The 25,733-nt window shown below is 40.2% G+C and overlaps 1 protein-coding gene across 2 annotated transcripts; it reads left to right on the top strand.

The window, feature by feature from the left end:
• Positions 1–1,683: 1,683 nt before the first annotated feature.
• LOC139166828 (inosine-uridine preferring nucleoside hydrolase-like) lies at positions 1,684–25,259 on the top strand. Of its 2 annotated transcripts, XM_070750962.1 has the most exons (7): positions 1,684–1,725; positions 12,745–12,887; positions 15,903–16,093; positions 17,155–17,334; positions 18,205–18,316; positions 20,647–20,783; positions 23,476–25,259. In XM_070750962.1, exons 3-7 carry the CDS (start codon positions 15,914–15,916, stop codon positions 23,794–23,796), a joined length of 930 nt encoding a protein of 309 aa, XP_070607063.1. In that variant the 5' UTR covers positions 1,684–1,725; positions 12,745–12,887; positions 15,903–15,913; the 3' UTR covers positions 23,797–25,259. The 2 variants fall into 2 exon arrangements, with proteins under 2 accessions (XP_070607063.1, XP_070607064.1); XM_070750963.1 differs by lacking the exon at positions 12,745–12,887 and having other exon boundaries at positions 1,691–1,725.
• The last annotated feature ends 474 nt before the right edge of the window (positions 25,260–25,733 follow it).

Below are 25,733 nucleotides of genomic sequence, written 5' to 3'. Positions count from 1 at the left end.
TGTGTGCATGCCAGTCCTGAGCTCCATTTTCACTGGCAGAGGGCTAGCAAAACAAACTACTAGCCAAAGTGGCATTTGATCACAAGGCAAGGAGGCATTGAGAAATTCCTTCCCTGAAGACAATAGATTGCCTGAGCCCCACCCAGGCCACCAAAGGTGCCCCCCGACATGAATGACGTTGAACTGTCCATGCTCACCCCAGACACACACACACACACCAAAGTCAAACAACCCTGATGTGGCCCTCACTGAAATTAAGTTTGACACCCCTGTTCTAGAGTTTAATTCCTTTCATCTTACTTAGGACAAAATGTAAGTCTCATACAGTCTGTTTCAGTTATGAAAATGACAATCATGAAATTTTTAGAATTCAGTTAGAATAGAATGGAGCTGGAGGGGACCTTGGAAGTCTTCTAGTCCAGCTGAAACAGGAGAACTTATACCATTTCAGACAAGAAACTGTCCAGTCTCTTCTTAAAAGCCTGCAGTGATGAAGCACCCACGATTTCTGAAGGCAAGTTATTCCACTGGTTAATTGTCCTCACTGTTAGGAAGTTTCTCCTTAATTCCAGGTTGCTTCTCTCTTTGATTAATTTCCAACCATTGTTTCTTGTCCTGCCCTTGGGGTTTTGGAGAATAATTTGACCCCTTTGTGGCAACCCCTCAAATATTGGAATATTGCTATCATGTCACCCCAATTCTTCTTTTCTCTAGCGAAATCCAAATCTTGCAGCTTTTCTTCATGTTTTTGTCTTTAGGCCTTTGATCATATTAATTGCTCTTCTCTGAACTTTTTTTCCAAAATCTCAATATCTTTTTTGTAATGTGATCAAAATTAGTTGCAGTATTCCAGCATTACTGCAGCATCTAGTTGTAATATTACTAGGGCTTTATAAAGCATTACTAATACTTCATGTGATCTTGATTCTTTGTCTCTGTTTATATAACCCAAGACTGTATTAGCTTTTTTGGCTCCTACTGCACACTGCTGGCTCATATTCAAGTGATCATCCAGGACTCCAAGATCCCTCTTACAGTTACTGCTTACTTAATCTGTATTTATACCTATGATTTTTCCTGCTGAAATGTCCACATTAAAATTCATATTGTTGGATAGGGCCCATTGTTCAAGTTTGTCAAGATCTTTTTGAATCCTGAGCTTGTCTTCTGGGACGTTTGCTTAGTGTCATCTGCAAATTTGGTGAGTTCCCCTTCTGTTCTCTCATCTATGTCATTTATGAAGATATTGAGTACAGGGCCTAAGATGGAACCTTGTGGTACCCCACCACTTACTTCCCTCCATATGGATGTAGTACCATTAAGGACTACTCATTGAGTACATCTGTCAGGCAGCTACAATTCATCTGGGGGTGATGTTGTCTATTCCACATTTTTCTAGTTTACCAAGAAATAGGTTGTGGTCTACTTTGTCAAATGCCTTACTGAAATCTAAGTATACTATGTCCGCAGTATTTCGCTGGTTTACAAGTGATGGTTTTTATTGCATTTCAGTGAAATATAAAGCTGGGAAATTCAATTCCATTATCTCCTACATAATTTTGGCTCTAAGAATATTGATTTAAATGGCTACTTTTGCAGTTTCTTACATTCAACACATTGTTAATATTTTTACAATACACTGGGTAAATATTAACAAGATCCGGTCAAAGTCCACAGCGTTGAAAAGTAGCAAGCATTCAGACTGAGAGAACTTGAGCTGAGCAGGTAAGGATAAAAATATTTTTCACATATGAAGGCAAATATACATGTCCCAGGTTAATGTTGTAGGATCCAGTCTCAGTCAGTCACCAGGACCAGAAGTTTAGTCTTCCAAGCTTTCATCAAGAATGGCTCCAGTATGAGTCCAAAAGCTCAGAAGGCTAAACCTCTGGTCCTGGAGACCGACAAACTACAATTTATTCACTTATTGGATTTATACAGTCACCCATCTCACAGAGTGACTCAGCTAACAAGATTTAAAATCAAAACAAAAATAATGTAAAATCAAACTACATGCAATGGCAATTGAGGTAAAGCCAATTTGCCACAAATTGATAACTACGTGGATTCCAACTAGCAGTTCAACCTCATGTTCAAAGTGTTATGAAATGCCAGCAGGGTTGGGTTCCAGAATCAAAGTCAATCTAATCTTGGAGGGCGGGGGAGGAGGGGATTTAGCAGAATTCCAAAAAGGCACAGAATTTTACAACAGAAACAGAATGGTACAATAGAATTTGTAATTGCAACAATTTATGAAAAGAAATGGATAAAGTTTATAATAACCAGCTCTAAGAGAAACAAGCTCAACAGAACGAAGAAAGACCACGGTGGGTCATCGGAACAAAATCCTGTTGACCTAACTTTCACAGAATATGGATTGTAGCAAAGAAATGCTGTTGTCTTTGTGTATTGTTAAATCACAAATTCCAGCACTTTTATCACTAGCTGTTGGCTATTGTGACTTGAAGTTCAGCACACATAGCCTCTATGATAATGCATCCTGAAATTGTTGGCCTTGTAAAATTACCTTTTAGCCTTCTTGGACATAGCTGGATTGAGAGGCTGGCTTGACATTCCTATTGCAGTGTCTGGAACTGGGGACAGGAGAAACAGACAAGACAACTGCACAAAGCCAATAAGCTACTGCTCTTCACAAGTGATTTGATCATGCCTGATTGTTCAGTTGTTTTTCTAAAGATGCTCATAATCATAAGGACCCATTAGTATTTTATAACTGTGCCTTATTCTGCTCAGTTTATTTGTATTATTTTGGTGCAAGAAATGGGGGGGAAAGGATTAGGATGATAAAATGGACCTGAAGGCATTTCATTATTTTTTTAAAAATCCACACCTGTCATGAAAGTGTCAACAAATCTCTATTTAGGATGAAACTTTACTGCTAGAGTGACTTCAGAAAAAGTGGCTTTTATTTATATAATGGTGGGATCCAGGTTCTTTGATAGAGTGCCTGGTAAAATGTAACTGCATAGAAAGCTAAAAAGCACCACTCTAAAATTGGTAAGAAAAGCATTATTGGTAAGAGAAGCATTATTAAACTAGTAATTATCATATGAAGGACCATTCTTCCTGAAGTTTTCTTTAACTTGTAATCAAGTTAAAAGTATTAGAACAGATCTGCATATAAAATATATGCAGAATCAAAACAGTAACAGCTATTTACAATTGCTTAAAATACAAAGAAATCACATGCAATTTTACCACTTTATCCTTTCTGGGTGTTGATGACTGGATGAGGCTTGTGTAGCATTCCTGGATTCTGAAACAAGAGTCTCGTTTTCTAGACCAGTGATTTTCAACCTTTTTTGAGCCGCGGCACATATTTTACATTTACGAAACCCTGGGGCACATTGAGCGGGGGGAGGGTGGGAGTTAAAAAAAGTTTGGACAAAAAAATTCTCTCTCTTCCTCCCTATCGCTCTATTTCTCTCTCCCTCCCTCTTTCTCTCCCTTCCTTCTTTCTCTCTCCATCCCTCTTTCTTTCTTTTCTTCCTTCCTCTCTTTTTTGCTCTTTCTCTCTCCCTCCCTCCCTCTATGTCTTTCTCTCTCCTTCCCTCCCTCTCTTTCTCTCTCTCTCTTGCTTTCTTTCTCTTTCTCTCTCTCTTGCTTTCTTTCTCTTGTTCTCTTTCTCTCGCTCGCTCTTTCTCTCTCTTGCTTTCTTTCTCTCTCTGAGCTTCGAGGCACACCTGACCATGTCTCACAGCACACTAGTGTGCCGCGGCACACTGGTTGAAAAACACTGTTCTAGACACTAAGAGGGCCAGGTTAATCTACCTCAGCCGATATCGGAAGGAATCGAATAGCAACTTTTCTAACTACGGTAACAAATTGAAAGATATACATTTTTATGAGCTTACTTCATCAGATGCATGGAATAGTTAAATTGGAGTAAAATTTAAAAACAAGTACAATTGAGGGAAGAAAGGGTGGTTATGTTACATGTGAAACAGATTATTACTTAATCAATTATCAATTGAAGTGTTAAAAGTTCTTTTCAACTTTTCAAGTCTATCTTTTGCCACATGAAAACTGAATTTGTTCTGACAGACATGCTTAACTCATAGAGTTAAGCCAGGCATTCTCTCCACCAATAGACAAAAGAGTCAGATTAATTTGTGGAAGCAGACTACAGAAACAGAACTTCATTGGTTGTCACCTGTAGCCCTCACCTTCCAAGCTACAACCATGACAAGGATGGTACCTCTTTTCAATCCCCAGATGGCATTCTTCCATACACTACCATATTTGCATACAATCGCCTTGAGACAGATTCTAACACAAGTGGACAAGAATAGTGAGATTAACTTGAGAACCAGACCTTTCAACAAACTAACATAGTATGTATACAGGGAAAGAGGCAAAGGAGCTAATGGCCACATCACAGGCACCCACAATTTCTCACAAAATTAGAAAGTCCCCTTCTCATGCTCCTCTTCCAACGCTGTGATCTGCCAGCATTGTTTCCCTACATTCTACTTTGGAGAAAGTCAAATGTTTGCAAAATAAGCAACAGACAAAAAATTGACATCTGTTCTCAGCACAATGCAAAGAACATGATCACCATAATAATAATAATAATAATAATAATAATAATAATAATAAATAATAATAATAATAATATGATGATGATGATGACAACAACAACATCATAACATCAGAGTTGGAAGGGACCTTAGAGGTCTTCTAGTCCAACCTCCTGCTTAAGCAGGAAACCCTACACCACTTCAGACAAATGGTTATCCAATGGCTTCTTAAAAACTTCCAGTGTTGGAGCATTCACAATTTCTGGAGGCAAGTTATTCCACTGATTAATTGTTCAAACTGTCAGGAAATTTCTCTCTAGTTCTAAGTTGCTTCTCCCCTTGTTTAGTTTCCACCCATTGCTTCTTGTTCAACCCTCAGGTGTTTTGGAGAATAATTGATTCCCTCTTTGTGGCAACCCCTGAGATATCGGAACATTGCTGTCATGTCTCCCCTAGTCCTTCTTTTCATTAAACTAGACATACCCAGTTCCTGTAACCGTTCTTCATACGTTTTAGCCTCCAGTCCCCTACTCATCTTTGTAGCTCTTCTCTGCACTCTTTCTAGAGTATCAGTATCCTTTTTATATCGTGGCAACCAAAACAATGCAATATTCCAAGGGTGGCCTTACCAAGCAATTATAAAATGGTATTAACACTTCACGTCATCTTGATTCTATCCTATTAATGCTGCCTAGAACTATATTGGCTTTTTTGGCCCATATTTAAATGGTTGTCCGCTAAGACTCCAAGGTCTTAGTTACTACTGTTGAGCAACAGTACTACATATATACTGTTCCTGTGCATTTTGTTTTTCTTGTCTAAATGTAGAACCGTACTTTTTTCACCAATGAATTTCATTTTGTTAGACAGCGCCCAATGTTCAAGTCCGTCAAGACCCTTCTGCATCTTGAGCCTATCAAAGTACAGAATCTAATCTCCCAGGACACTTCATTATTGTTTCCTTGACTTTTTTCTTGTTTTTAATATGTTGGAAAAAGCTTCTTCCAACATATTAAAAACAAGAAAAAAGTCAAGGAAACAATTGGTCTATTGCAGGGAGAAAACGGCAAGAAGGTGATAAGCAGCAGGGAGAAAGCAGAACTACTCAACTCGTTTTTCGCATCCGTCTTTACACAAAGAGAAAAAACAGCCCAACCTATCAAAAACAGCAACTCAGAAAACATATTAGGAATACAAGTTAAAATAGGGAAGAAAATGGTAAGGGAACACCTGCCACCCTAGACGAATTCAAATCACCAGGACCAGATGGATTACACCCCAAGGTTCTGAAGGAACGGGGAGACGAGATCTCAGAACCACTGAACTATATCTTTCAAAGATCCTGGAGCACCAGGGAATTGCCAGAGGACTGGAAAATAGCTGATGTAGTTCTCATCTTCAAGAAAGGGAAAAAAAACAGATCCAGGAAACTACAGATCTATCAACCTGACCTCAGTACCGGGGAAAATTTTTGGAAAAGTTAATCAATCAATGAGCACTTAGAAGCAAACAAAGTAATAACCAAAAGCGTTTGTCAAAAACAGATCATGCCAGATTAAACTTATAGCATTCTTTGACAAAATGACACAATCAGTGGACCACGGAAATGTTGATCTGGTTTACTTGGACTTCAGTAAGGCTTTTGACAAAGTGGACCATAACCTACTACTAAATAAAGTAGAAAAATGTGGGATAGACAGCAACACCTCCAGATGGATTCAAAACTGGCTAACTAACCACACTCAACATGTAGTGCTCAATGGAACTACATCTACATGGAGGGATGTATGCAGTGGAGTACCCCAAGGCTCTGTTTTAGCCAAGTACTCTTCAACATCTTCATCAATGACTTGGACAAGGGGATAGATGAGGAACTTATCAAATTTGCCGATGACACCAAACTGGAAGGAATAGACAACACTCCAGAAGATAGGTGCAAAATACAGAAGGTTCTTGACAAACGTGAAACAATAGGCGCTATCTAATAAAATGAAATTTAATGGTGAAAAAAGTAAGGTTCTATATGTAGGCAAGAAAAACAAAATGCAGAGGTACAGTATATGTGGTATATTGCTCAACAGTAGCAACTATGAGAAGGATCTTGGACAACCATTTAAATATGAGCCTGCAGTGTGTAGCAGTTGCTTAAAAAGCCAACACAGTTCTAGACTGCATCAACAGAGGGATAGATCAAGATCATGTGAAGTGTTAATACCACTTTATAAGGCCACACTTGGAATACTGCAGTTTTGGTCGCCATGATGCAAAAAGGATATTGAGACTCTAGAAAAAGTGCAGAGAAGAGCAACAAGATGATTAGGGGACTGGAGACTAAAACATAAGAAGAACGGTTGCAGGAACTGGGCATGGCTAGTTTAATTAAAAGAAGGACTAGAGGAGACATGATAGCAGTGTTCGTATCTAGAAGTAATTAGAAGACCTCAAAGGTCCCTTCCAACTCTGTTGTTGTTATAGAGTGAGTCCACCAACCTGACCTCAAACGTTTTCACACTATCTTGGAAGACCCCAACAAATAGGGTCTTGATATACTACAATTGCTCATTGAAGTTCTCCAAATCTGTATCACAAGTAACATACAGCTGCATATCCATCCTTTTCAAGCTCTACACCAATTAATCCACTCCTGAGATCTGATAAGTAAGCTACACCTCATTAAAGCTTCTGCCCCTTAATAATTTTTTTCTCGTTTGAAACAGTGCTGCCAGACTGATGATGTAAGAGAGAGGTGGCAATTTCTAACTGGAAGTCCTTAGAGCATAGTACCCACTAGTAGGTTGCTACTGGTGTGGTAGCGGGCTGCGCACCAATAGCGGCCATCATATTGTATGCGACCCACTCTGGTGGCAGTCCTATGGGCCCCAGCATCTTTTTTTGTATTTTTTGCTTCGGCTGCAAGGGGATGCGTGCGTGCATGGGTTTTCCATCATCGCTGAAATCTCTCCTGTATGTCCCCTCGCAAGATTTCAGTGCATTTTTGCTTCCTGTGCATGCACAGAAGGAAAAACATGCTGGGGACATGCGCACATAGTATGTGCACGCACATAACACAACTGAAGTTACGCGTGCAGTGCACCAGAAGTAGCAGTAGTAGCAATCTACCCGACAGTGCCACAGCACATGAACTATCTCTTTAGCCACACTGATCCGGCAGGATAGGAGCTGCCCATGGTATAACACTTGATCTGAGGATCACTGGAAGCATTTGAATACAGTGGTACCTCTACCTAAGAATGCCTCTACTTAAGAACTTTTCTACATAAGAACCAGAGTCCAGAAAAATTTCCCAGGAAATTTGAGAGCAGCACGAAGGCCTGGCCAGTTTCCTGCCATTCCTCCTTTAATCGTGGCCACCTCGGGCTTTTCTGGGCTGCCAGAGGAGCCTTTCGGTGGTGCTTAAGGAGGCTTTGGCAGTGCAGAGCGAATGAAGCATTTTCCTTTCTCTGGGTGTTTGAAGAGGGAATAAACCTCTGCTAGCACCCAGAGAAAATAAAAGCTCCCTTCACTCTGGGCAGCAACTCTCCTCCACCTCTCCTTCCTCCTCCTCCCATCCAAATTCCAAACTTTTATTTCTTTCCTAATGAGTTTACACCCATTATTTGCTTTTACATTGATTCCTATGGGAAAAATTGCTTCTACTTACAAACTTTTCTACTTAAGAACCTTTTCGCGGAACGAATTAAGTTATTAAGTAGAGGTACCACTGTATATGCACCGCTGGTCTTATTTTGTGCCAGAAGATTAGTAACATATCCGGTCTCAATAAAGGTCTTCCGCCTTCAGAGGGCTCTTGTGCAAGCCACATACAAGCCGGCCGTAGGCGCCTCCTCTTGGAGTAACGGTTCTTGGTCCGTTATTTCCCGAAACCAGATCTGGCAAAGCCACGACGAAGATGTTAAGGGGTTCGATTCCCTTTGAAGAAATCGCACCTTAGCGCTAACATCCACAGACAGTGAGGCAAAACTGCCGGGCGGATTTTCACGGCTGAAAATATCTTCACGCGTCTCCTCCGGTGGAGCTTTCCAAGGGCTCGCACGTAGCTCAGCCGCCTCGGGGCCCAGCGAGCGTCCTTCCTCGCTGGGCATTCAGTTCTCGATTAAAGGCCTCGGCGAGGGTCCAGGCGCGCAGCGATCAGGAGGCGGTTGCCATAACAACGACGGGGATTTGCTCCGAAAGAATCCGGCTTCGGCCGCTTGTGATCGGCCGATTCTGGGCGCTCGTTCTCAACGCCCTCTCGAGCTCGGTCTTTGCTGTCGTCGCTTCGGCAGGTTCGCTGGTCCGCTTGGCTCGTTTTTTTCATTAGCGCCTTTTTAACCCCGCTTTTTAGACTAGTTTTCGTCTGTCCCTACCTAATAGCGGCTGTTAGTGATAAAGGCGAATTAATGTTTTATTTATTTATTATTCTTTTTTAAAGAAAAGCAAATTCCTCATCTTAGGTTCTGGGCAAAATAGCCTTAAATAGTCCAACTGCCCCAAGTTTAACTTGTTAATTCGTTTCCCTCAGACTCCTCATTGCTTTGCATAATAGGTTTATAAACTGGACGAAGTTAAAAAAAAGGTTGCCTAAAATGATCTGCGGCGTTAAAAACTCTTATTCTGCTTATCTTCCAATATGAAGAATAAAACCACACAGCAAGTACAGGAAGCACAAGTTATGAAAACAAGTCACATGGGTGCATTTTCCTAAGCAGGTGTCATAAATCACCAAATTGTATGAATGTCATGTATGCAAATAGATGGGTTAGTTCTTTTAATTAAGGCTTTATAATCTGGGTTTTATATTTGACTTCTTTTTATTGTTTTTGTAATTTTATACTGTTGTAAGCCGCCCTTAGTCCATCGGGATTGGGTGGCATAGAAGTAGAAATAAATAAATAAATAAATAAATAAATAAATATTGAGTTGAGATGTTTATGTTTTATTATATATAGAAGAGGGGTAATATCAAAAGGAATATAAGGGATTAGATTTTATAATATTTCTATCTGTAGATGAAATATGTCTCATATGTAGTTAATTTTAATTAATTTAGGAAAGAAGAGGATAAAAAGTACATATTAAAAGCATTATTAGCTTTTCTTTTCTCTGAATGTTTAACGTATCAAAAATATTATTTATTATTATTTTAGGCACTGATCCTGTGGGGTTTTTTTTTACTGCTCATGTTTTTACTGTATGTTGGAGAAAAAATAAAGAAAATTTTATACCCCCCTCAAAATTTGAAGGAAGGAAGGAAGAAAGAAAGACAGACAGACAGAAAGAAAGAAAGAAAGAAAGAAAGAAAGAAAGAAAGAAAGAAAGAAAGAAAGAAAGAGCAAATATTCCCCATAAAATTATAAGCAATGTCCTGGTGGATTGGATCCTGGCCATTTAGTTCAATAGCCTGTTCTTGTGGAGGTCAACCAACCGCCCCCTGAAGGCAGCTGTCCTGCTAAAGAAGATGTAGGGCATTGAGTTATGATGCTTTCTCTCCAGAATAATCCTCACTTTGAAGGCAAGTCAGGGAATATTGAAAAGATGCTCTTGGTTTTTGCCCCATCAGACATAATAATTATATATAAAGTGAGAATTGATAGGACTTCAATCAGTGGAATGGCTTACCTTCGGAAGTTGTGGGAGCTTCATCACTGGAAGTCTTTAAGGGGAGATTGGACTGCCATTTGTCAGAGATGGTGTAGAGCAGTGGTTCTCAACCTGTCTAATGGCGCGACCCCTTAATACAGCTCCTCATGTTGTGGTGACCCCCAACCAATGTTCTCTCTAATTTTTTTTCGGTGTGGGTGGAAAAGTATAGTGTCTGAGCGACAGTCCCTTTGGGATTGGGCAGCATAGAAGAATAAATAAATAAATAAAAAATAGATAATAAATAAATAAATAAATAAATAAATAAATAAGAAAAAAATTCCCTTCTTTTTTTATTAAAAGAAATTAATAATAAAACAAAACCAAAATCTATTACTATTATTATCTTCTCTTTTTCCATCCCTGTCTCCTCCCCCCTTGTGTGTGTGTGTATGTGTGTGAACTCTTGAACCATTTCCAATTAGAGGTGAGCTATTGGAAATGGTTCAAGAGTTCACACACACACACACACACACACAAATGGCTGGGGGGGGGTTCTCTGTTATTTGGGTGCTTTTTACCATATGCTTTAAATCAAGAGTCATTTCTCTTTCTCTCTCCCCCTCTTGCTCTCTCTCTCTTTTTCTCACTTTCTCTCTCCCTCTCTTGCTCTCTCTCTCTCTCTTGTTTTCTTTCTCTCTTTCTGTTGCTTTCTTTCTCTCTCACTCTTTCTTTCTATCTCTCTTGCTTGCTTTCTCTTCTCTCTCTTGCTAACTCTCTCCCCCCCCCTTTCTCTCTTTCTCTCTTTCTCTCTCACTTTCTCCCTCTCTCTCTGTCAACGAGGGGGCTGCGAGAGTGCTTTCTCCAAGCGCTTCGGGAACGCCTGCCCTGCCTCTACTGCAGCCCCCTTGCTGGAAGTCCGGGACAAAAGTGGTCCCAGCGAAGGGGCTGCGAGAGGGGCGGGCATTCCCGAACCCCGCAGAGAAAGCCCTCTCTCGCAGCCCCCTGGCTAGCAGCGCTTTCATCCCGCAGCCGTCACCGACGTGAGAGAAGTCGCGCCCTAAGGCAGGAGGCGGCGGAGGAGGAGAGGGGTCGGATCGCGCCCCAAGGCAGGAGGGGGCGGAGGAGGAGAGGGGGCGGATCGTGCCCCAAGGCAGGAGGTGGCGGAGGAGAGGGGGCGGATCGCGCCCCAAGGCAGGAGGCGGCGGAGGAGGAGAGGGGACGGATCGGGCGGGTGGGGGGCAGGGCCGAGAAGCCAGGGGCGCGTTTGGCCGGAGGCACCGTGGGGAGGCAGGGCTCCCTTTCCTCCTGCCGCACCTCCCTGCCCCCGCCCCCCCGTGGGCTGGCAGGGGTATGGGGAGCGCACGCCCATGGAAAAGGGTGCACGGGGGGGGGTATTTTGGCACGCATGCGTGCGCACACGCGCACCTTACAGGAAATGGTGCCCCCAACCATAAGTCTAGAGCCAATTCTCCCTATAGAGTTTTAAGCTGATTGGCAGAAAGGTCAGAGGGACACCCACACTGTAAATGCCTGATTGGTCGGATTATAAAAATATGTTCCAAGGCGCCAAAATAGAAGCTTTAGTTCCTAAAACTATGGGAAATTTGTCCATGGTCTTAGGCGACCCCTGTGAAATGGTCGTTCAACCTCCCAAAGGGCTCCCAATCCTCAGGTTGAGAACCACTAGTGTAGAGTTTCCTGCTTGGGTGGGGGGTTGGACTAAATGACCTACAAGGTCCCTTCCGATCTGTTATCTGAGTTAAGGGAGCAGTGCAGGAAATGATTGACTGAGAAAGCATCTTGGATTTTAATACCTGCATGAAACCTGGACTTACTTCAGATGTTATGTTATCAAATTTGATAAGGACATTAACTGTTTCCTTTCAAATTACAAGTTTAATAAGCTAACATTTTTCATCTTGCAGCATAGGGAACCATTTTCCTTCATTTTCTTTACTCACTCCAGCTAGCTTGACAATGAATTACCAGGCACAGAGGCATTGTCTTCATAAGCACACATGCAGTGACTAAGAACGTGTATGGGCAAGACAGATCCAGACTCACCTCCATAAACTCTCCAGCAAAGTGGTTTAAAAACCCAGGTCTGATAGAGGGAAATAGGGTAACTCCATGACAAAAAAAAAGGCCAAAGAATGCTGGAAAGGAGATTAAAAGAATAACATAAAAACAGAGTTGAACGGGATCTTGGAGGTCTTCTAGTCCAAATTCCTGCTGAGGCAGAAAACTCTTATACCATTTTAGGAAAATGGTAGTCCAATCTTAAAAACCTGCAGTGTTAGAGCACCCACAAATTCTGGAAGCAAGTTGTTTCACTGATTAATTGTTCCAATTGTCAGGAACTTTCTCCTTAGTTCTAGGTTGGTTCTCTCCTTGATTAGTTTCCATCCATTGCTTCTTGGCCTGCCTTTGGGTGCTTTGGAGAATGGGTTGACCCTGTTTTCTTTTTGGAAACCTCTCAAATATTGGAACACTGCTATCATGTCACCCCTAGACTTCTTTTCATTAAAAGAGACATATCCAATTCCCGCAACCGTTCTTCATATATTTTAGCCTCTATTCCCCTAATTATCTTTGTTCTTCTTCTCTGCATTCTTTCTAGAGTCTCAATAACTCAAAATCGGTGCAGTATTCCAAGTGTGGTGTATTACATTCAGTTTTGGTTGCCATGGTATAAAAAAAGATATTGAGAGAAAGCAACAGACCGGAACATACCACCTGTTCAGAACTTTGAGGCATAAACTGGTATGTTTGTATTTGTATTTATTGGATTTGTACGCCGCCCCTCTCCATAGGCTCGGGGCGGCTAACAACAGTAATAAAAAAACAGCATGTAAATCCAATACTAAAACAACTAAAAAACCCTTATTGTAAAACCAAACATCCATACAAACAAACAAACATACCATGCATGAATTGTAAAGGCCTAGGGGGAAAGAATATCTCAGTTCCCCCATGCCTGACGGCAGAGGTGGGTTTTAAGCTTACGAAAGGCGAGGAGGGTGGGAGCAATTCTAATCTCCGGGGGGCGTTGGTTCCAGAGGGCCGGGGCCGCCACAGAGAAGGCTTTTCCCCTGGGCCCTGCCAAACAACCTTGTTTTGTTGACGGGACCCGGGAAAGCCCATGATTGCTCTCACAGCTGCATTCTGCACGATCTGAAGTTTCTGAACACTTTTCAAAGGTAGCCCCATGTAGAGAGCATTACAGTAGTCGAGCCTTGAGGTGATGAGGGCATGAGTGACTGTGAGCAGTGACTCCCGGTCCAAATAGGGCCGCAACTGGTGCACCAGGCGAACCTGGGCAAACGCCCCCCTCGGCACAGCTGAAAGATGTTTCTCTAATGTGAGCTGTAGATCGAGGAGGACGCCCAAGTTGCGGACCCTCTCCGAGGTGGTCAATAATTCCCAGGGTGATGGACGGACAGATGGAATTGTCCTTGGGAGGCAAAACCCACAGCCACTCCTAAAAACATGTCAACCCTGAATTAGAAAGGACTTCTGTCCTGTCTGTGATTACATAACTCCAGAATTTCCTCACTTGCAGAGGGAGAGATACCTTGTTCAATGGATCACTTCTTAAACTGCTTTTTTTTTTTGCCTCAGGCTGCAATTACCTGATTACAAGAAGTCCTCAACTTAGGACCGTAACTCAGCCTAACATTTATGTTGTTAAAAGAGCTTTGTTTAGTGAGTTTTTCTCCATTTTATGAGCATTCTAGTATCTATGTTGTTAAGTGAATAACTGCAGTTACCGGTAAGTTAGTAAACCAGTTATTAAGTGAATCTGGCTTCCCCATTGACTTTGCTCATCAAAAGGTTGCAAAAGATCATCACATGACCTTGGGACATAGCAATGGTCCTAAATATGAACCAGTTAAGCCAAGCATCTGAATTTTAATTGCATAGTCATGGGGATGCTACAAAGGTCCTTACTATGGAAACAATCATAAATCATATTTAGTATCCTTATTAGTACCTTGGTACATGGTAGCCTTGGTACATAGTTATTAGTATCCTTTGCCCACTTGCATTGCTACCTGAAATAGGCATGATTATTCATTCATTCACTCATTCACTCATTCACTCACTCATTCATTCATTCATTCATTCATTCGACTTCTATGCTGCCCAATCCCAATGATCCCAATGAATTTTATGCAAAAAGCTTCCCTTCATCATCTAACTCACCAGAAGCACATTAAATAAATAGGTAGTTCCTTTCAATGTGTATTTCCCATAGTGTAGTTGTTTGCTCTCTTGTAATCTCTTCCTATCCAATAAGTCAAAATCATCATCATCATCGTTATGTCATCGTTGTCATCATCGTCGTCATTTTAGTCATTGTCTATCCACTGCTGGATGTTGGTCTCTTCTGCAGGTTTCCAATGAATACGGTCCTGAGATGCAGTGACTGAGGGCCATTTCTGAGGTTGTATTGGCATGTGAAAGCAATAGACCATAATCCGCCATGCTGGTCCAATGCGATCAATGTTAGTCTGGGGTATCCATCATGGCCTTTTCACTTTGTAAGATACTTCTGGACATATACATGTCCAATGATATAACCCCGCAATTTTATTTATTCACAGAAGCACCTTTGCCTCCATTATAGAAGGAGAAATATAAATAGTAACATTAATTTGTTGTGCTATTACAGTCGGTTTTCATGAATCATATTGTTGTGAGTGGGACACGTCTGGTTCAGCTGGTCACAGATTTTAAGGACCAGGAGATGGAGGAGTACTGGCATCACAGGCCAGTGTTCTTGCCATCTGAGTCTGCGAGCGAGAATGAAAGAGAATTGGAGACTGAGGAACCACTAGAGATTGTTATGGGATAGTCCACCACTTATGGGACTTAGTGAGTCAGAAGACGATGGGGAATTAGAGGAGGAATATCTGAAAAAAGGTTCTTGGCATTAATAGATCTATGGGACACATGGCCACACATTGCCAATATATAAGGAACTTTCTAAGGGAAGGTGGGTGTGGCAGACAACATTCCTCATCATGGATACCGGAGTATCAGAGCGGAGAGGACTTTTGGAGTTCCAGTCCTCTCCCTTCATGCCTGTGTGATGCTTTGCACCTTTTTGCTGAATTGTGAGTCTGCTCAAGCTGTCAGAGACCCTTCAAGAACTAAGCTTTATAGCCCTGTGGCTCGCAGCCCGGGAGTTCTTACCTTCAGCTCATTAGAGAGAAAGTGGCCAGCATGAAATTCCTTAGAAATTAACCAGTGGATTGCATGATTTGCTTTACCAATAGATTTTGCTTATGATTAAAATTAGAACAGCATGTGTGTCTCTTTATTTCCGACTGGTGCTGGGCCCAGGCAGAACACGTATCACATATTGTTTTAAAATTATATTCAACAACAAAGAAAACAATTTAGGAGGAGTCAAGCTGTTCCTGGGCAGCTTCAAGTCAGAGTTTGGGATTGGTTCTTGTTACTTTCATCAGTTATATTTTGATCTGATTTCCAATATATCCTTATTTCAGTCCACCATAGTATACTGGTGCATTCTCTATGCACCAGCATGTTCAAATAGAACATATAAATAAAACTTGAATATACATCATATGGCTGATCAAACCCATTATTCATTATGATCATTTATGAAAGTTATTGATAGGAAGTTATTTTCATGCTCTGGTTCATCCAGCACTTGAGTCCTATCTATCCAAAGTATCCTGTCAACATTGGTTACAGCTGATACAAAAGTTACTTTTTAAAATTATTGATGTTTCTTTATTTCCATAGATATTTCTAACATGAAGAAACTTCTGTTGATTGATGCTGATTGTGGTGTTGATGATGCTCAAGCTATTATGATGGCTCTTGCAAATCCCAGCGTAGAAGTCCTGGGGATTACTTGCACTTATGGAAACAATCTGTTGGAAAATACATCTAGAAATGTGCTCCGTGTGTTGCAAGTTTGTAATAAACTTGAGGTAATTGCCCCAACTGAACAATCCAATACATATGGCATAGCATTGTGTGTGGGAGAGAGGTAGGTTCCATTTACCTTCGCCACTGGTTCATATTGTGACAGTTCACGCGGATACGTGCGTCCCCTTGTGCAATTGTGCTTTTGCACATGTTCTGTAGCAGGATTCAGCCCAAAACACAGCTGAGGAGCTGATCAGCTGTGCTTTGGGCAAAGAAATATAGGTCAGTATTAACCTGGGAGCGGGAGGCTTCTTTTTCAAGCAGTGGAAGAGGAGTAGGCATCCAAATATGGAGAAATTCGCAAAAACATGCGCAGAAGCAAAATCTCACAAGGGGACATGCGTGCACATGAGATTTCAGCAATTTTTTTGCTTTTGCACATATGCGAAAGCAAAAAAATCATTGGAATCTCACATACGCGCATCTCATGAGATTTTGCTTCCTGTACATGCAGAGAGGCAAAATCTCGCTCGGACGGAGACGCAGAGCTGCATGCGCAGAGCACCGATAGTGGCAGGAGTAACAACCTCACCTGGGGAGAAGTCTAGGAGCACAAAGTGACAAAGCAGTCACATGTCATTCATAGATAGATAGATAGACATAGATATAGAAAGAGCCGGGGTGGCGCAGCAGGTAGAGTGCTGTACTCAGGCCACTGAAGCTGACTGTAGATCTGTAGGTCAGCGGTTCAAATCTCATCACCGGCTCAAGGTTGACTTAGCCTTCCATCCTTCTGAGGTGGGTAAAATGAGGACCCGGATTGTGGGGGCAATATGCTGGCTCTGTTAAAAAGTGCTATTGCTAACATGTTGTGAGCCGCCCCGAGTCTTCGGAGAGGGGCGGCATACAAATCTAAGTAATAAATAAAATAAATAAATAAATAAATAAATACAGTATAGATATAGATATGAGACAATTTTTTTAATGTGATAAAATATGCTTGAAATAAAAAAGGGATGGTGGGACTCATAGAGCAATTCAATTATTTCACATTCTTATTTACCTTTAGGGAGATCAATAGTTCTTTAAATTTCATATTATCTTGATATCTTTTCATATACAGATTCCAGTTTATCCAGGTGCTGCTGCTTCTCTACTTGGTGGACCTGTTATAGGGGCACAGTTCCATGGTAAAGATGGATTGGGCGATGTTCCTGATCCTAATGCCCCAGGAACAGAACTTTTGCAGAAAGAAAATGCTGTGACTGCAATATTAAGAATAATCAATGAGCGGCCAGGTCAGGTGAGATGGTACAGGTGCCATAAATATTTATCGTTAATTTGTAATAGAATAAGGTCTTGCATTGTCTTCCATCCTTCTCAGTCTGTTCAATTCCCCAATATGAATTCCAGCACATTTTAATAGGGCTGCAAAAATCTACATGTCTAGTACAATATATATATATATTATATATGTGTCTCCTGCTGCATATCTCCCAGAGACCAATAAGATCACACAGGGTTGGCCTTCTCTAGGTCTCGTTGACTAAACAATGTAAGTTGGTGGGACCACAGGGGAGGGCCTTCTCTGTGGCTTCTCCGGGTCTGTGGAACCAACTCCCCCTGATGTCCCTACTAACCCCATCCTACTGGCCTCCTGAAGGGCTGTGAAGACCTGGCTTTGCCAGCAGGCCTGGGGTCCGTGAATACTTACATCTGTCATGGCCAAATTGTGTTTATAAATAAGTAAATAAATGCCACAATTTTTTCCCCTGTAGTTCTTTGCTTTCACAACTTGTGGTTGTGCAGCCCAGGTATTACCTGCATGCTGCCTGGCACTCAGAAATTTTGGGTGGCTATGATAGATAAAGAAGATAAGGAAGCCCTACTGTGTACACAAGGAACCTAGAAAAAAGTTATCAGAACAAGGACAAAACTAGGCTGTACGAAATGGAGTTACAGTACATTCCTTATGAGTGCAGCAAAATATTTTTTGACTTTCAGTTCAAGATTTACTTATTATACTATTTCCGACTGGATCCAAATATATGATCATATATTGTCTCTATAACAACAGTTTGATCTGAAGAAGAAGCCTAATCAACCACAAAAAATAATATAGTCTTATATTTATGTGTTTTTAATAATATTCAATAAATAAATTTATCTTTAGGTATCTCTGGTTGCTCTTGGTCCACTGACAAATATAGCACTAGCAGTGAAAATGGACCCATCACTTCCCAAGAAACTTAAAAATTTATTCATCATGGGAGGAAATACAGAATGTAAGTGAACTCAAGAAAACCTGTTTGACATATTTATCTCTGCCTAATTTGGCAAATCCATGCTTAAAATTCATTTTAACCTATTTGTTCATTTTTTTATGGATAAAAATTACCTTATACATGTTGTGGTTGGCTCTGGGCCAGCTCCTGCAACGGGGAATTTGGATGTTGGTTTAGGTGAATCCTCAGGTTCCCAGAGACTTGTCTTACTGCCATCAGCTTCGGACAATGAGGATTCATTGCCAAGGTCAGACACTGGGGGAGAAGAAGAATCAGATAGAGAGATGGCTGCAGCCAGCCCACTAGTTAATGACCCCAATAGTAGGTCATCAGACTCAGCCTTATTTTGGGATAAACTGCTTTTCTGTTTATTTTACAACAGCACGGGTGCTTGAATTTACATTTCTGACTTAATTGGAGCTCGTAAAGTGAAGCCCGGCATAACAATACACTTGGTAGAAATACACTTGAATTACAGTAGCCAGAATTAAGGTAATTTGTTTACTTGCAGACATTTCATTACCCAAATGAGGTAACATCATCAATGCCAGGCTTGCCCTGTCAGTGTTGGTGGGATCGGTCATGGAGGTTCTTTATTTGAGCTGTTTATTGTTAGCTTGTTTGGCAGTTCCTTGATTGGGGGTAGTGCTTATTCATATTCATGCCTTTATCGCCAGGCATGGGGGAGTTGAGACACCTTCCCCCAGGCTTTTATATTTTATGTTTGGTATGTATGTGTTGTTTGTTTTTTTTAAATATGATAGGGTTTTATATGCTTTCTTTTTTAATATTAGATTGGTTTCGCTGTAACATTGTTTTTATTATTGCTGTGAGCAGCCCCAAGTCTTCGGAGAGGGGCGGCATACAAATCTAATAAATAATAATAACAACAACAATAATAATAACAATAATAACAATAATAACAATAATAATAATAATAATAATAATAATAATTATTATTATTATTATTATTATTATTATTATTATATTGGTCTGATGGGGGCCAGGATGGCTCACATGGTAAAACACTGAGCTTGTCCTCTGCTGAGGTCCGCAGCTTGGTGGTTTGATTTCCGTAAGCGAATAAACCGTGTAGGGACAGGAAAGAAGCCCCTCCCATTGCTGTCTGCCACTCAGGCATCCCACAGGTTATTTATTTATTTATTTATTTATTTATTTATTTATTTATTTATTTATTTATTTATCAGATTTGTATGCTGCCCCTCTCCGCAGACTCGGGGCGGCTCACAGCAATAATAAAAACTATGTTATAGCGAAACAACTCTAATATTAAAAAAGAAATCATATAAAATCCTATCATATTTAAAAAACCAAACAACACATACATACCAAACATAAAATATAAAAGCCTGGGGGAAGGTGTCTCAACACCTCAACACTGTCTGAAAAAAATACCTTTCACAGAGGCAGCCAGCTGTTTCGGTGATCCCTGGCTGTGCCATACACTAAATAAATATAGGTAAATTGGTCTGATGTTAATTTTGGAGTTAATCTCTACTCCTCTGGGTGTTGATTACTGTTGGAGAGGTGCATACGTCTTTTTGTTCCCTTTTGAATGGTTGATTGTCTCTTTTGACAGTCGGTAGATATTGTTTATGTGTATGTATCTATTGATGACTAATATGCCAAAGTTCCAGGCTTCTAGAAATTCCCTGATGTTTTTGGACTTGGCTTGGTCTAGGATGGTCACAGTTTCCTAACTGAAACTGTGGTTAGGTTTGTCTATATTTTATAGAAAGAAAGATTCCCAAGCTAAAATGTAGAGGAACCTCCTGACTCTACAACTTGTCAGCCTCTGGTATAAGCTGCATATGAAGGGGAGAATACTCCTTGACGTGAGATCTTCAGAAACTGGATGCATTCTGCAATTTCGTTAGAAGACCATATATTTGAAAAGGAAATCCATCTTCCCATTTTAAAACATGTTTGCAAAAAGCTTTTCTCACACAATGCAAACAAAGCTACATGTATCCACGTTCATATTTATAGGCATATTTTATAGATTGTGACTTAAATGTTATAGGTATCTTAGTGAATGTAGGGAACATTCATCTATAGTTAGATGAATAAATTGCATTTTATGTGCAACGAAATTTATACAAGTGGTAAAATTTCTAAATTAAGTGACTGTCTGGATTTTTGCAACTCAGCTACAGCTACAGTGGCCATAAAGTTTCACATTGTCAATAAAATATATTTTTATATGAGCATGATGTTTACATATGATTTTATTCATAGGTTCATTCCAATTCATCTACTTCGGTAATGAAATGGTTCTTCTAAAAAAACTTTGTCTTTGATTCCTTTAGCCAGAGGAAATATTAAAGTGTGTGGAGAATTCAATTTTGCAAGTGATCCTGAAGCTGCTTACATTGTCTTAAATGAGTACACCTGCCCAATGTATATTGCAGCCTGGGAGTTCACCTGTGCCTGCTCACTGCCCTGGGTAAGAGAGTTCTCTACTCTTTTGTCTATCCTGGGAGTTACTGTCACTGAATTCAATGGGGTTTTATTCTGTGCAGTTAGATAGGTTAATTCACTGGTTCCCAACCTTTTTTTGCCCATGCCCCATCTAAGCATCTCTAAAATCCTGAACCCCCGCCACTCAATGACATACAATTCTTACTCTGGGCGGCTCACAACAATAAGATTCCAATTGCCCCTATTAAAAATCAAATTGCTCACCCTGAGAACCAGAGGGTTAATTAAACTAGGTTGCATAGACTTACTCTACTTGCTTTTAGAATGGGGCTATGCTGCCTCCCCTGTGTAGGAAGGTCATGCAAAGGAGCACCTGATTCACAAAAATCTACCAAAAAAAGGTAAGTGATCAATCCATGCCAGGGAGTGGGGTGGAGAGTATGAGCCCCAACAGGGTGGGAAAGCAGCGTTCATGCCCTTAGCATTTAGGTAGAGTATCACAGCACACACTTCACACTTGGAGGGAAATGGAATGAAGATGCTCATCTCTAACCTTCACCACAATGCCCAGTCGATGATCTACTGACCACTGGCACGGCTCGCTCTCTTCTGATAGCTTCCCGTTACACAGTAGTAATACCAACTTCCCCTGCAAACATTCCCCGCGAGAGCTACGTGCATTGTAACCTTACTTTCTGGATAATCCTGGTACATACACCCATACACTATAGAAACAATAGTATTGTATTGACTACAAAGGGTATCTTTTCTCCTGAAGCAAAACATTTTATTAATAAATTAGCAGTTGATCTTTCATTAGATTTATGCTCTCTATAGTTGTAAACTTGTTATGACGGGCATCATGTTACAAGTCCCAATTAAGTCTGAAGTGGAAATTCAAACACATACTCTCTTGTAAAGTAAACAAAGGCAGTTTATCATAAAGAAAAAATATGGTCCAAACGCACTTTTATCAGCCAAAGTGCTCTCCCACAAACCACAAACTTTGAAGGCTGTGATAAGCCAAAACAAAATAAAAACAGATAAAGGTAGCTGTGAAGACGTCACAGCCACCCCCCCCTTCAAGAGTCCTCAAGCCAAAACTTGTGAATTCGTCCAAAGTCCTGGTAAAATCTTGAAACAGTTCAAAGAGTCCTTGTAAAATCTTGATGTGAAATACAGTTCTCTCTCTCACCAAACGGATAAACTTCCACGCCGAGAGGCAACAACACTAGCAATTTATCAGCAGCCCCATTAGCCTAATTGCCCCAGCCACAGGTGTTCTCCCTTATTTCCTGTAATTCTTGCGCATTTGTTCCTTCCTTGACATCAACCTGCGTCTGCGAAGATCTAGGAATGCATCCTCTTCTGAATCTAAGGATGATAATAATGATGATGATGGTTCACTAATGGGATAATTAACTAATGGGCTGCCTGTAATTACCTCCTCCGTTGATCCTACTTCACTTCCAGAATCTTCCCCTGACACAGACGCTTCACTGTCGGAAGCTGTTGGCAGTAAAACTGGCCTCTGATAATGTGAGGATTCTCCCACATCAACCCCCACAGTCCTTGGAGCAGGAGCTGGCCCAGAGCCAACCACAACATAAACTTATTTTTATCTTTGGGAGGCTTACAGGCAGGGGTGGGCTACTGCCCAGATGGGGGGGGGGCAGTGGGATAGTGAAAATGGAGCTTGACCCCAGAACACCCAATTTGGACTGAAAGATGTTGAAAGAAAATGCAGGCTGTCCTGCATAAGCCATGCCCACAGTGTGGTAGTAAACATTTTGGTAGCCCTTCACTGCTTACAGAGCAACATGGACGACTTAGGTCTTCCTCAAAGTCTCCAAAACAAAATGGGGGCAGAAATTCCAAGGCTACTGGTTCTAGCGACATAGCATTGTTGGGTCTGCTTCTTTGGCTTCTAGCAAGGTACCTGTTGTGGTTGGCTCTGGCCCAGCTCCTGCCCCAAGGATTGTGCAGGTGGATGTGGGGGAAACATCCACATGCCGTAGGCCTGTTTTGCTCCTGATGGAATCTGTCGACGAAGCCTCCTCTGACCAAGGAAGCATGAGTGACAGGGAAGAGGGGAGTTTGGCAGACAGCCCAGGAGGAGATCAATCATCTGTATCATCCTTGGATTCTGAACAAGAATTAATGACACATCCACGCATGCATAGAGTGATGCATAGGAGACAACAACTGAAGGATTATTACAAGAGAAAATGAGGCCACCTGTGGTTGGGTGGGGCTGCTGTAATTAGTGCTACAGATAAAAGTGCAGCCTGGTGTTTTAGCCTCATGGCAGTTTATCTGATTCATTGTTTCGTCAAGATCGTGGTTTTTGTGCTGTTCAAGATTGTGTGTGGACTCTCTGGACTTTAGAATTGGACTCAATTTCCCAGTTATTGGGTGAGCAATTGGACTGCATTTAACCTGTGCCTTGTGTGTACCAGAAAATCCCTTTGACATTTAAAAAGGGAGCTGTTTCTGTTTTTCTGTTTATAAAAACTTTGGGGTTTTCCTTTTATCGTGTGGTGTGTGTCTTCCTGGACTAATTACCTTGTAATTGCGGGCGGTTGAAACATGCCGACAGAACAGTAGCAGTAATTGTGACTCCTCCCGGATGATTGCCCATTGTTCTCCCTCCTTCCTCCCTGATAATTCCCTCTTTGGCTGGTTTTTAATGTTCAGCATTGTTTTTTCCTTCATAGGAATTCTACCATGAATGGGTGAATCAGAATACTGAGAAAGCCAAGTTCATGAAAAAAATATTTGCTCATAGTTTAAAAATTGCAAAACCTCACTTGGGTTTTGTTTCTTGCGACTCTTATGCTATGGCTGCTGCCATTGATGAAAACTTCATCACAGAAATCACAACAATTGCCGTAAGTGTTGAGCTCAGTGGCTCTCTAACTAGAGGAATGATGGTAATGGATTGGTCTGACCATCTGAAAAAGGAACACAAAGCGTTTGTAATGAAAAGCTGTGATTTGGGGAAATTTCGGGCTCTTATGATGAATGCTTTGAAATAAAATGGGTTTAGGAGGTTCTGTTCCAAATATTTAAGTGTTAAATTACTGCTGCTGGACAAATCAAGATTTTCCCGAAACACTGCCCATGCAAAAAATTCTAATTGAATTCTTTTCTAATTTTTCTGAAGAATAAAACAATCTTTTAATGTTTTTGCCATCATGAAAGATATACTGTACATTGAACTTCTTTTTCCCTTCCTTTGCAATACAATCGATTGAATCCTGTTCACTGAGTCATTTGTAGTCACAAATAATTCAGGATGATAAGATGATGATGCAGGCCCCATTTGGCATATAAATCCAATGAATGAAAGATTGAATGAATACGCACAGTATTGGAAACAGGAAAAACCCCCTCCAATACTAACAATCATTTCTAAAATTATGGAATATGCAGAGATGTCAAAAATTACAATGGAGATTCATAAGAAAAAAGATTCCGATTACTATAATATATGGGACAACTGGTATAGATGGATTACTGCAAAAAGATACCTAACTTTCATTTCATAACCCAATAACTTCTCTTATCTCGCAACGTTTCGAATACAAAATACCATTGATTAATAAAATAATTTCAATACCGACGCTTAAAATAAATAAACAAATAAATTAATAAATAAATAAAAAACAAAATTTGATCACAACCTGATTCCGACAACATTACTCTTTTTACTTGTTTCTTAAACTCAAATAACATTACAATCTAATTACTTACCGTATTCTATACTAACCGAACTACACCTTTCCTCTTTTCCAATATTTATATAAATATATTTTCTTTTCTTTTTCCTTTTTTACTTTCATTACTGATATATTACTGCTATACTCACTAACATACTATCACATCATGTCGTATCTCCTGATAACGTCTGCTACTTAGGCAGATCCTTCCTTTTTCCCTCCCTTATTATCTTACAAATACTTTATACAATCTAAATCTATTTTCCTAACTACTTTTTTATAAATATGTCTCTTACTATCCTTATTGCTACTCATTACTACCTTTTAAATAATAAGATAAGTTAGAAAAATGAAGTATTGATAGTAATAAAATATAAATGTGAATATTGAAACTTTTGTTACAACGTAAGATATATACGTCAAAATACAACACCATGTAACAAATACCCTTATCCCCCTTTTAAAATCTATGTACTCCTCCTTTCTTTTCCCCATTTACCCTTTGTTAATTAATAAACTTTATTTTATTTTTTTTAAAGAAAGATTGAATGAATAAATAAATAAATGTATGTATGTTATTTGTTTCTTTAAAATGTGTGGCAAAAAGGATCTTTTGAGGGGATACTGTTCCAATGAGCAGGATCCTTATGATTCCATATGAATAATTGAATGCCATTTTTACTACATTACTTGACATGTAACTGCTTGTATTATAGTTGTCTTCTACTTCCAATGAGCTAATTGGTAATTTTCAATAAATGTCATTGGTGTGAGATGCATATCCTACTTTAGAACGAATATCTGTTAGTAAAACAACGGCAACATTACTGTATAATAGCATGTATTTTAAGTTAGAAAATACTTTTCTAATGCAAGTTTGCTGTAATAATTATGGTGATATTATTATTACTAGCCATAGAAAACAGTCAACAATAATTACAATAACTTGCAATTATTTTTGGAACTATTATTATGTCAAGGGGAATGTTTTATGACCCTAGGTCATAAGTAACTTCTATTCTTATGGGTTTCCTCCCCCTCCACCATTTTTTGAAATCAGGATAGATGCTTTGCTAAAATAATTAGCTGGAAAACATTCTTATTGCAATGTTTCAATGGAAGATACTTGGATTACAGCACATGTTAATCAGAGTACAATATAATCTTCCATTTTATTTACTTTTTGATTCATGTACATTAGACCAGTGTTTTTCAACCAGTGTGCCGTGGCACACTAGTGTGCCGTGAGACAT

Source organism: Erythrolamprus reginae, chromosome 4, assembly GCF_031021105.1.
Source record: "Erythrolamprus reginae isolate rEryReg1 chromosome 4, rEryReg1.hap1, whole genome shotgun sequence".
NCBI lineage: Eukaryota > Metazoa > Chordata > Lepidosauria > Squamata > Dipsadidae > Erythrolamprus > Erythrolamprus reginae.
This window is presented reverse-complemented; position numbering and strand designations above follow the sequence as displayed.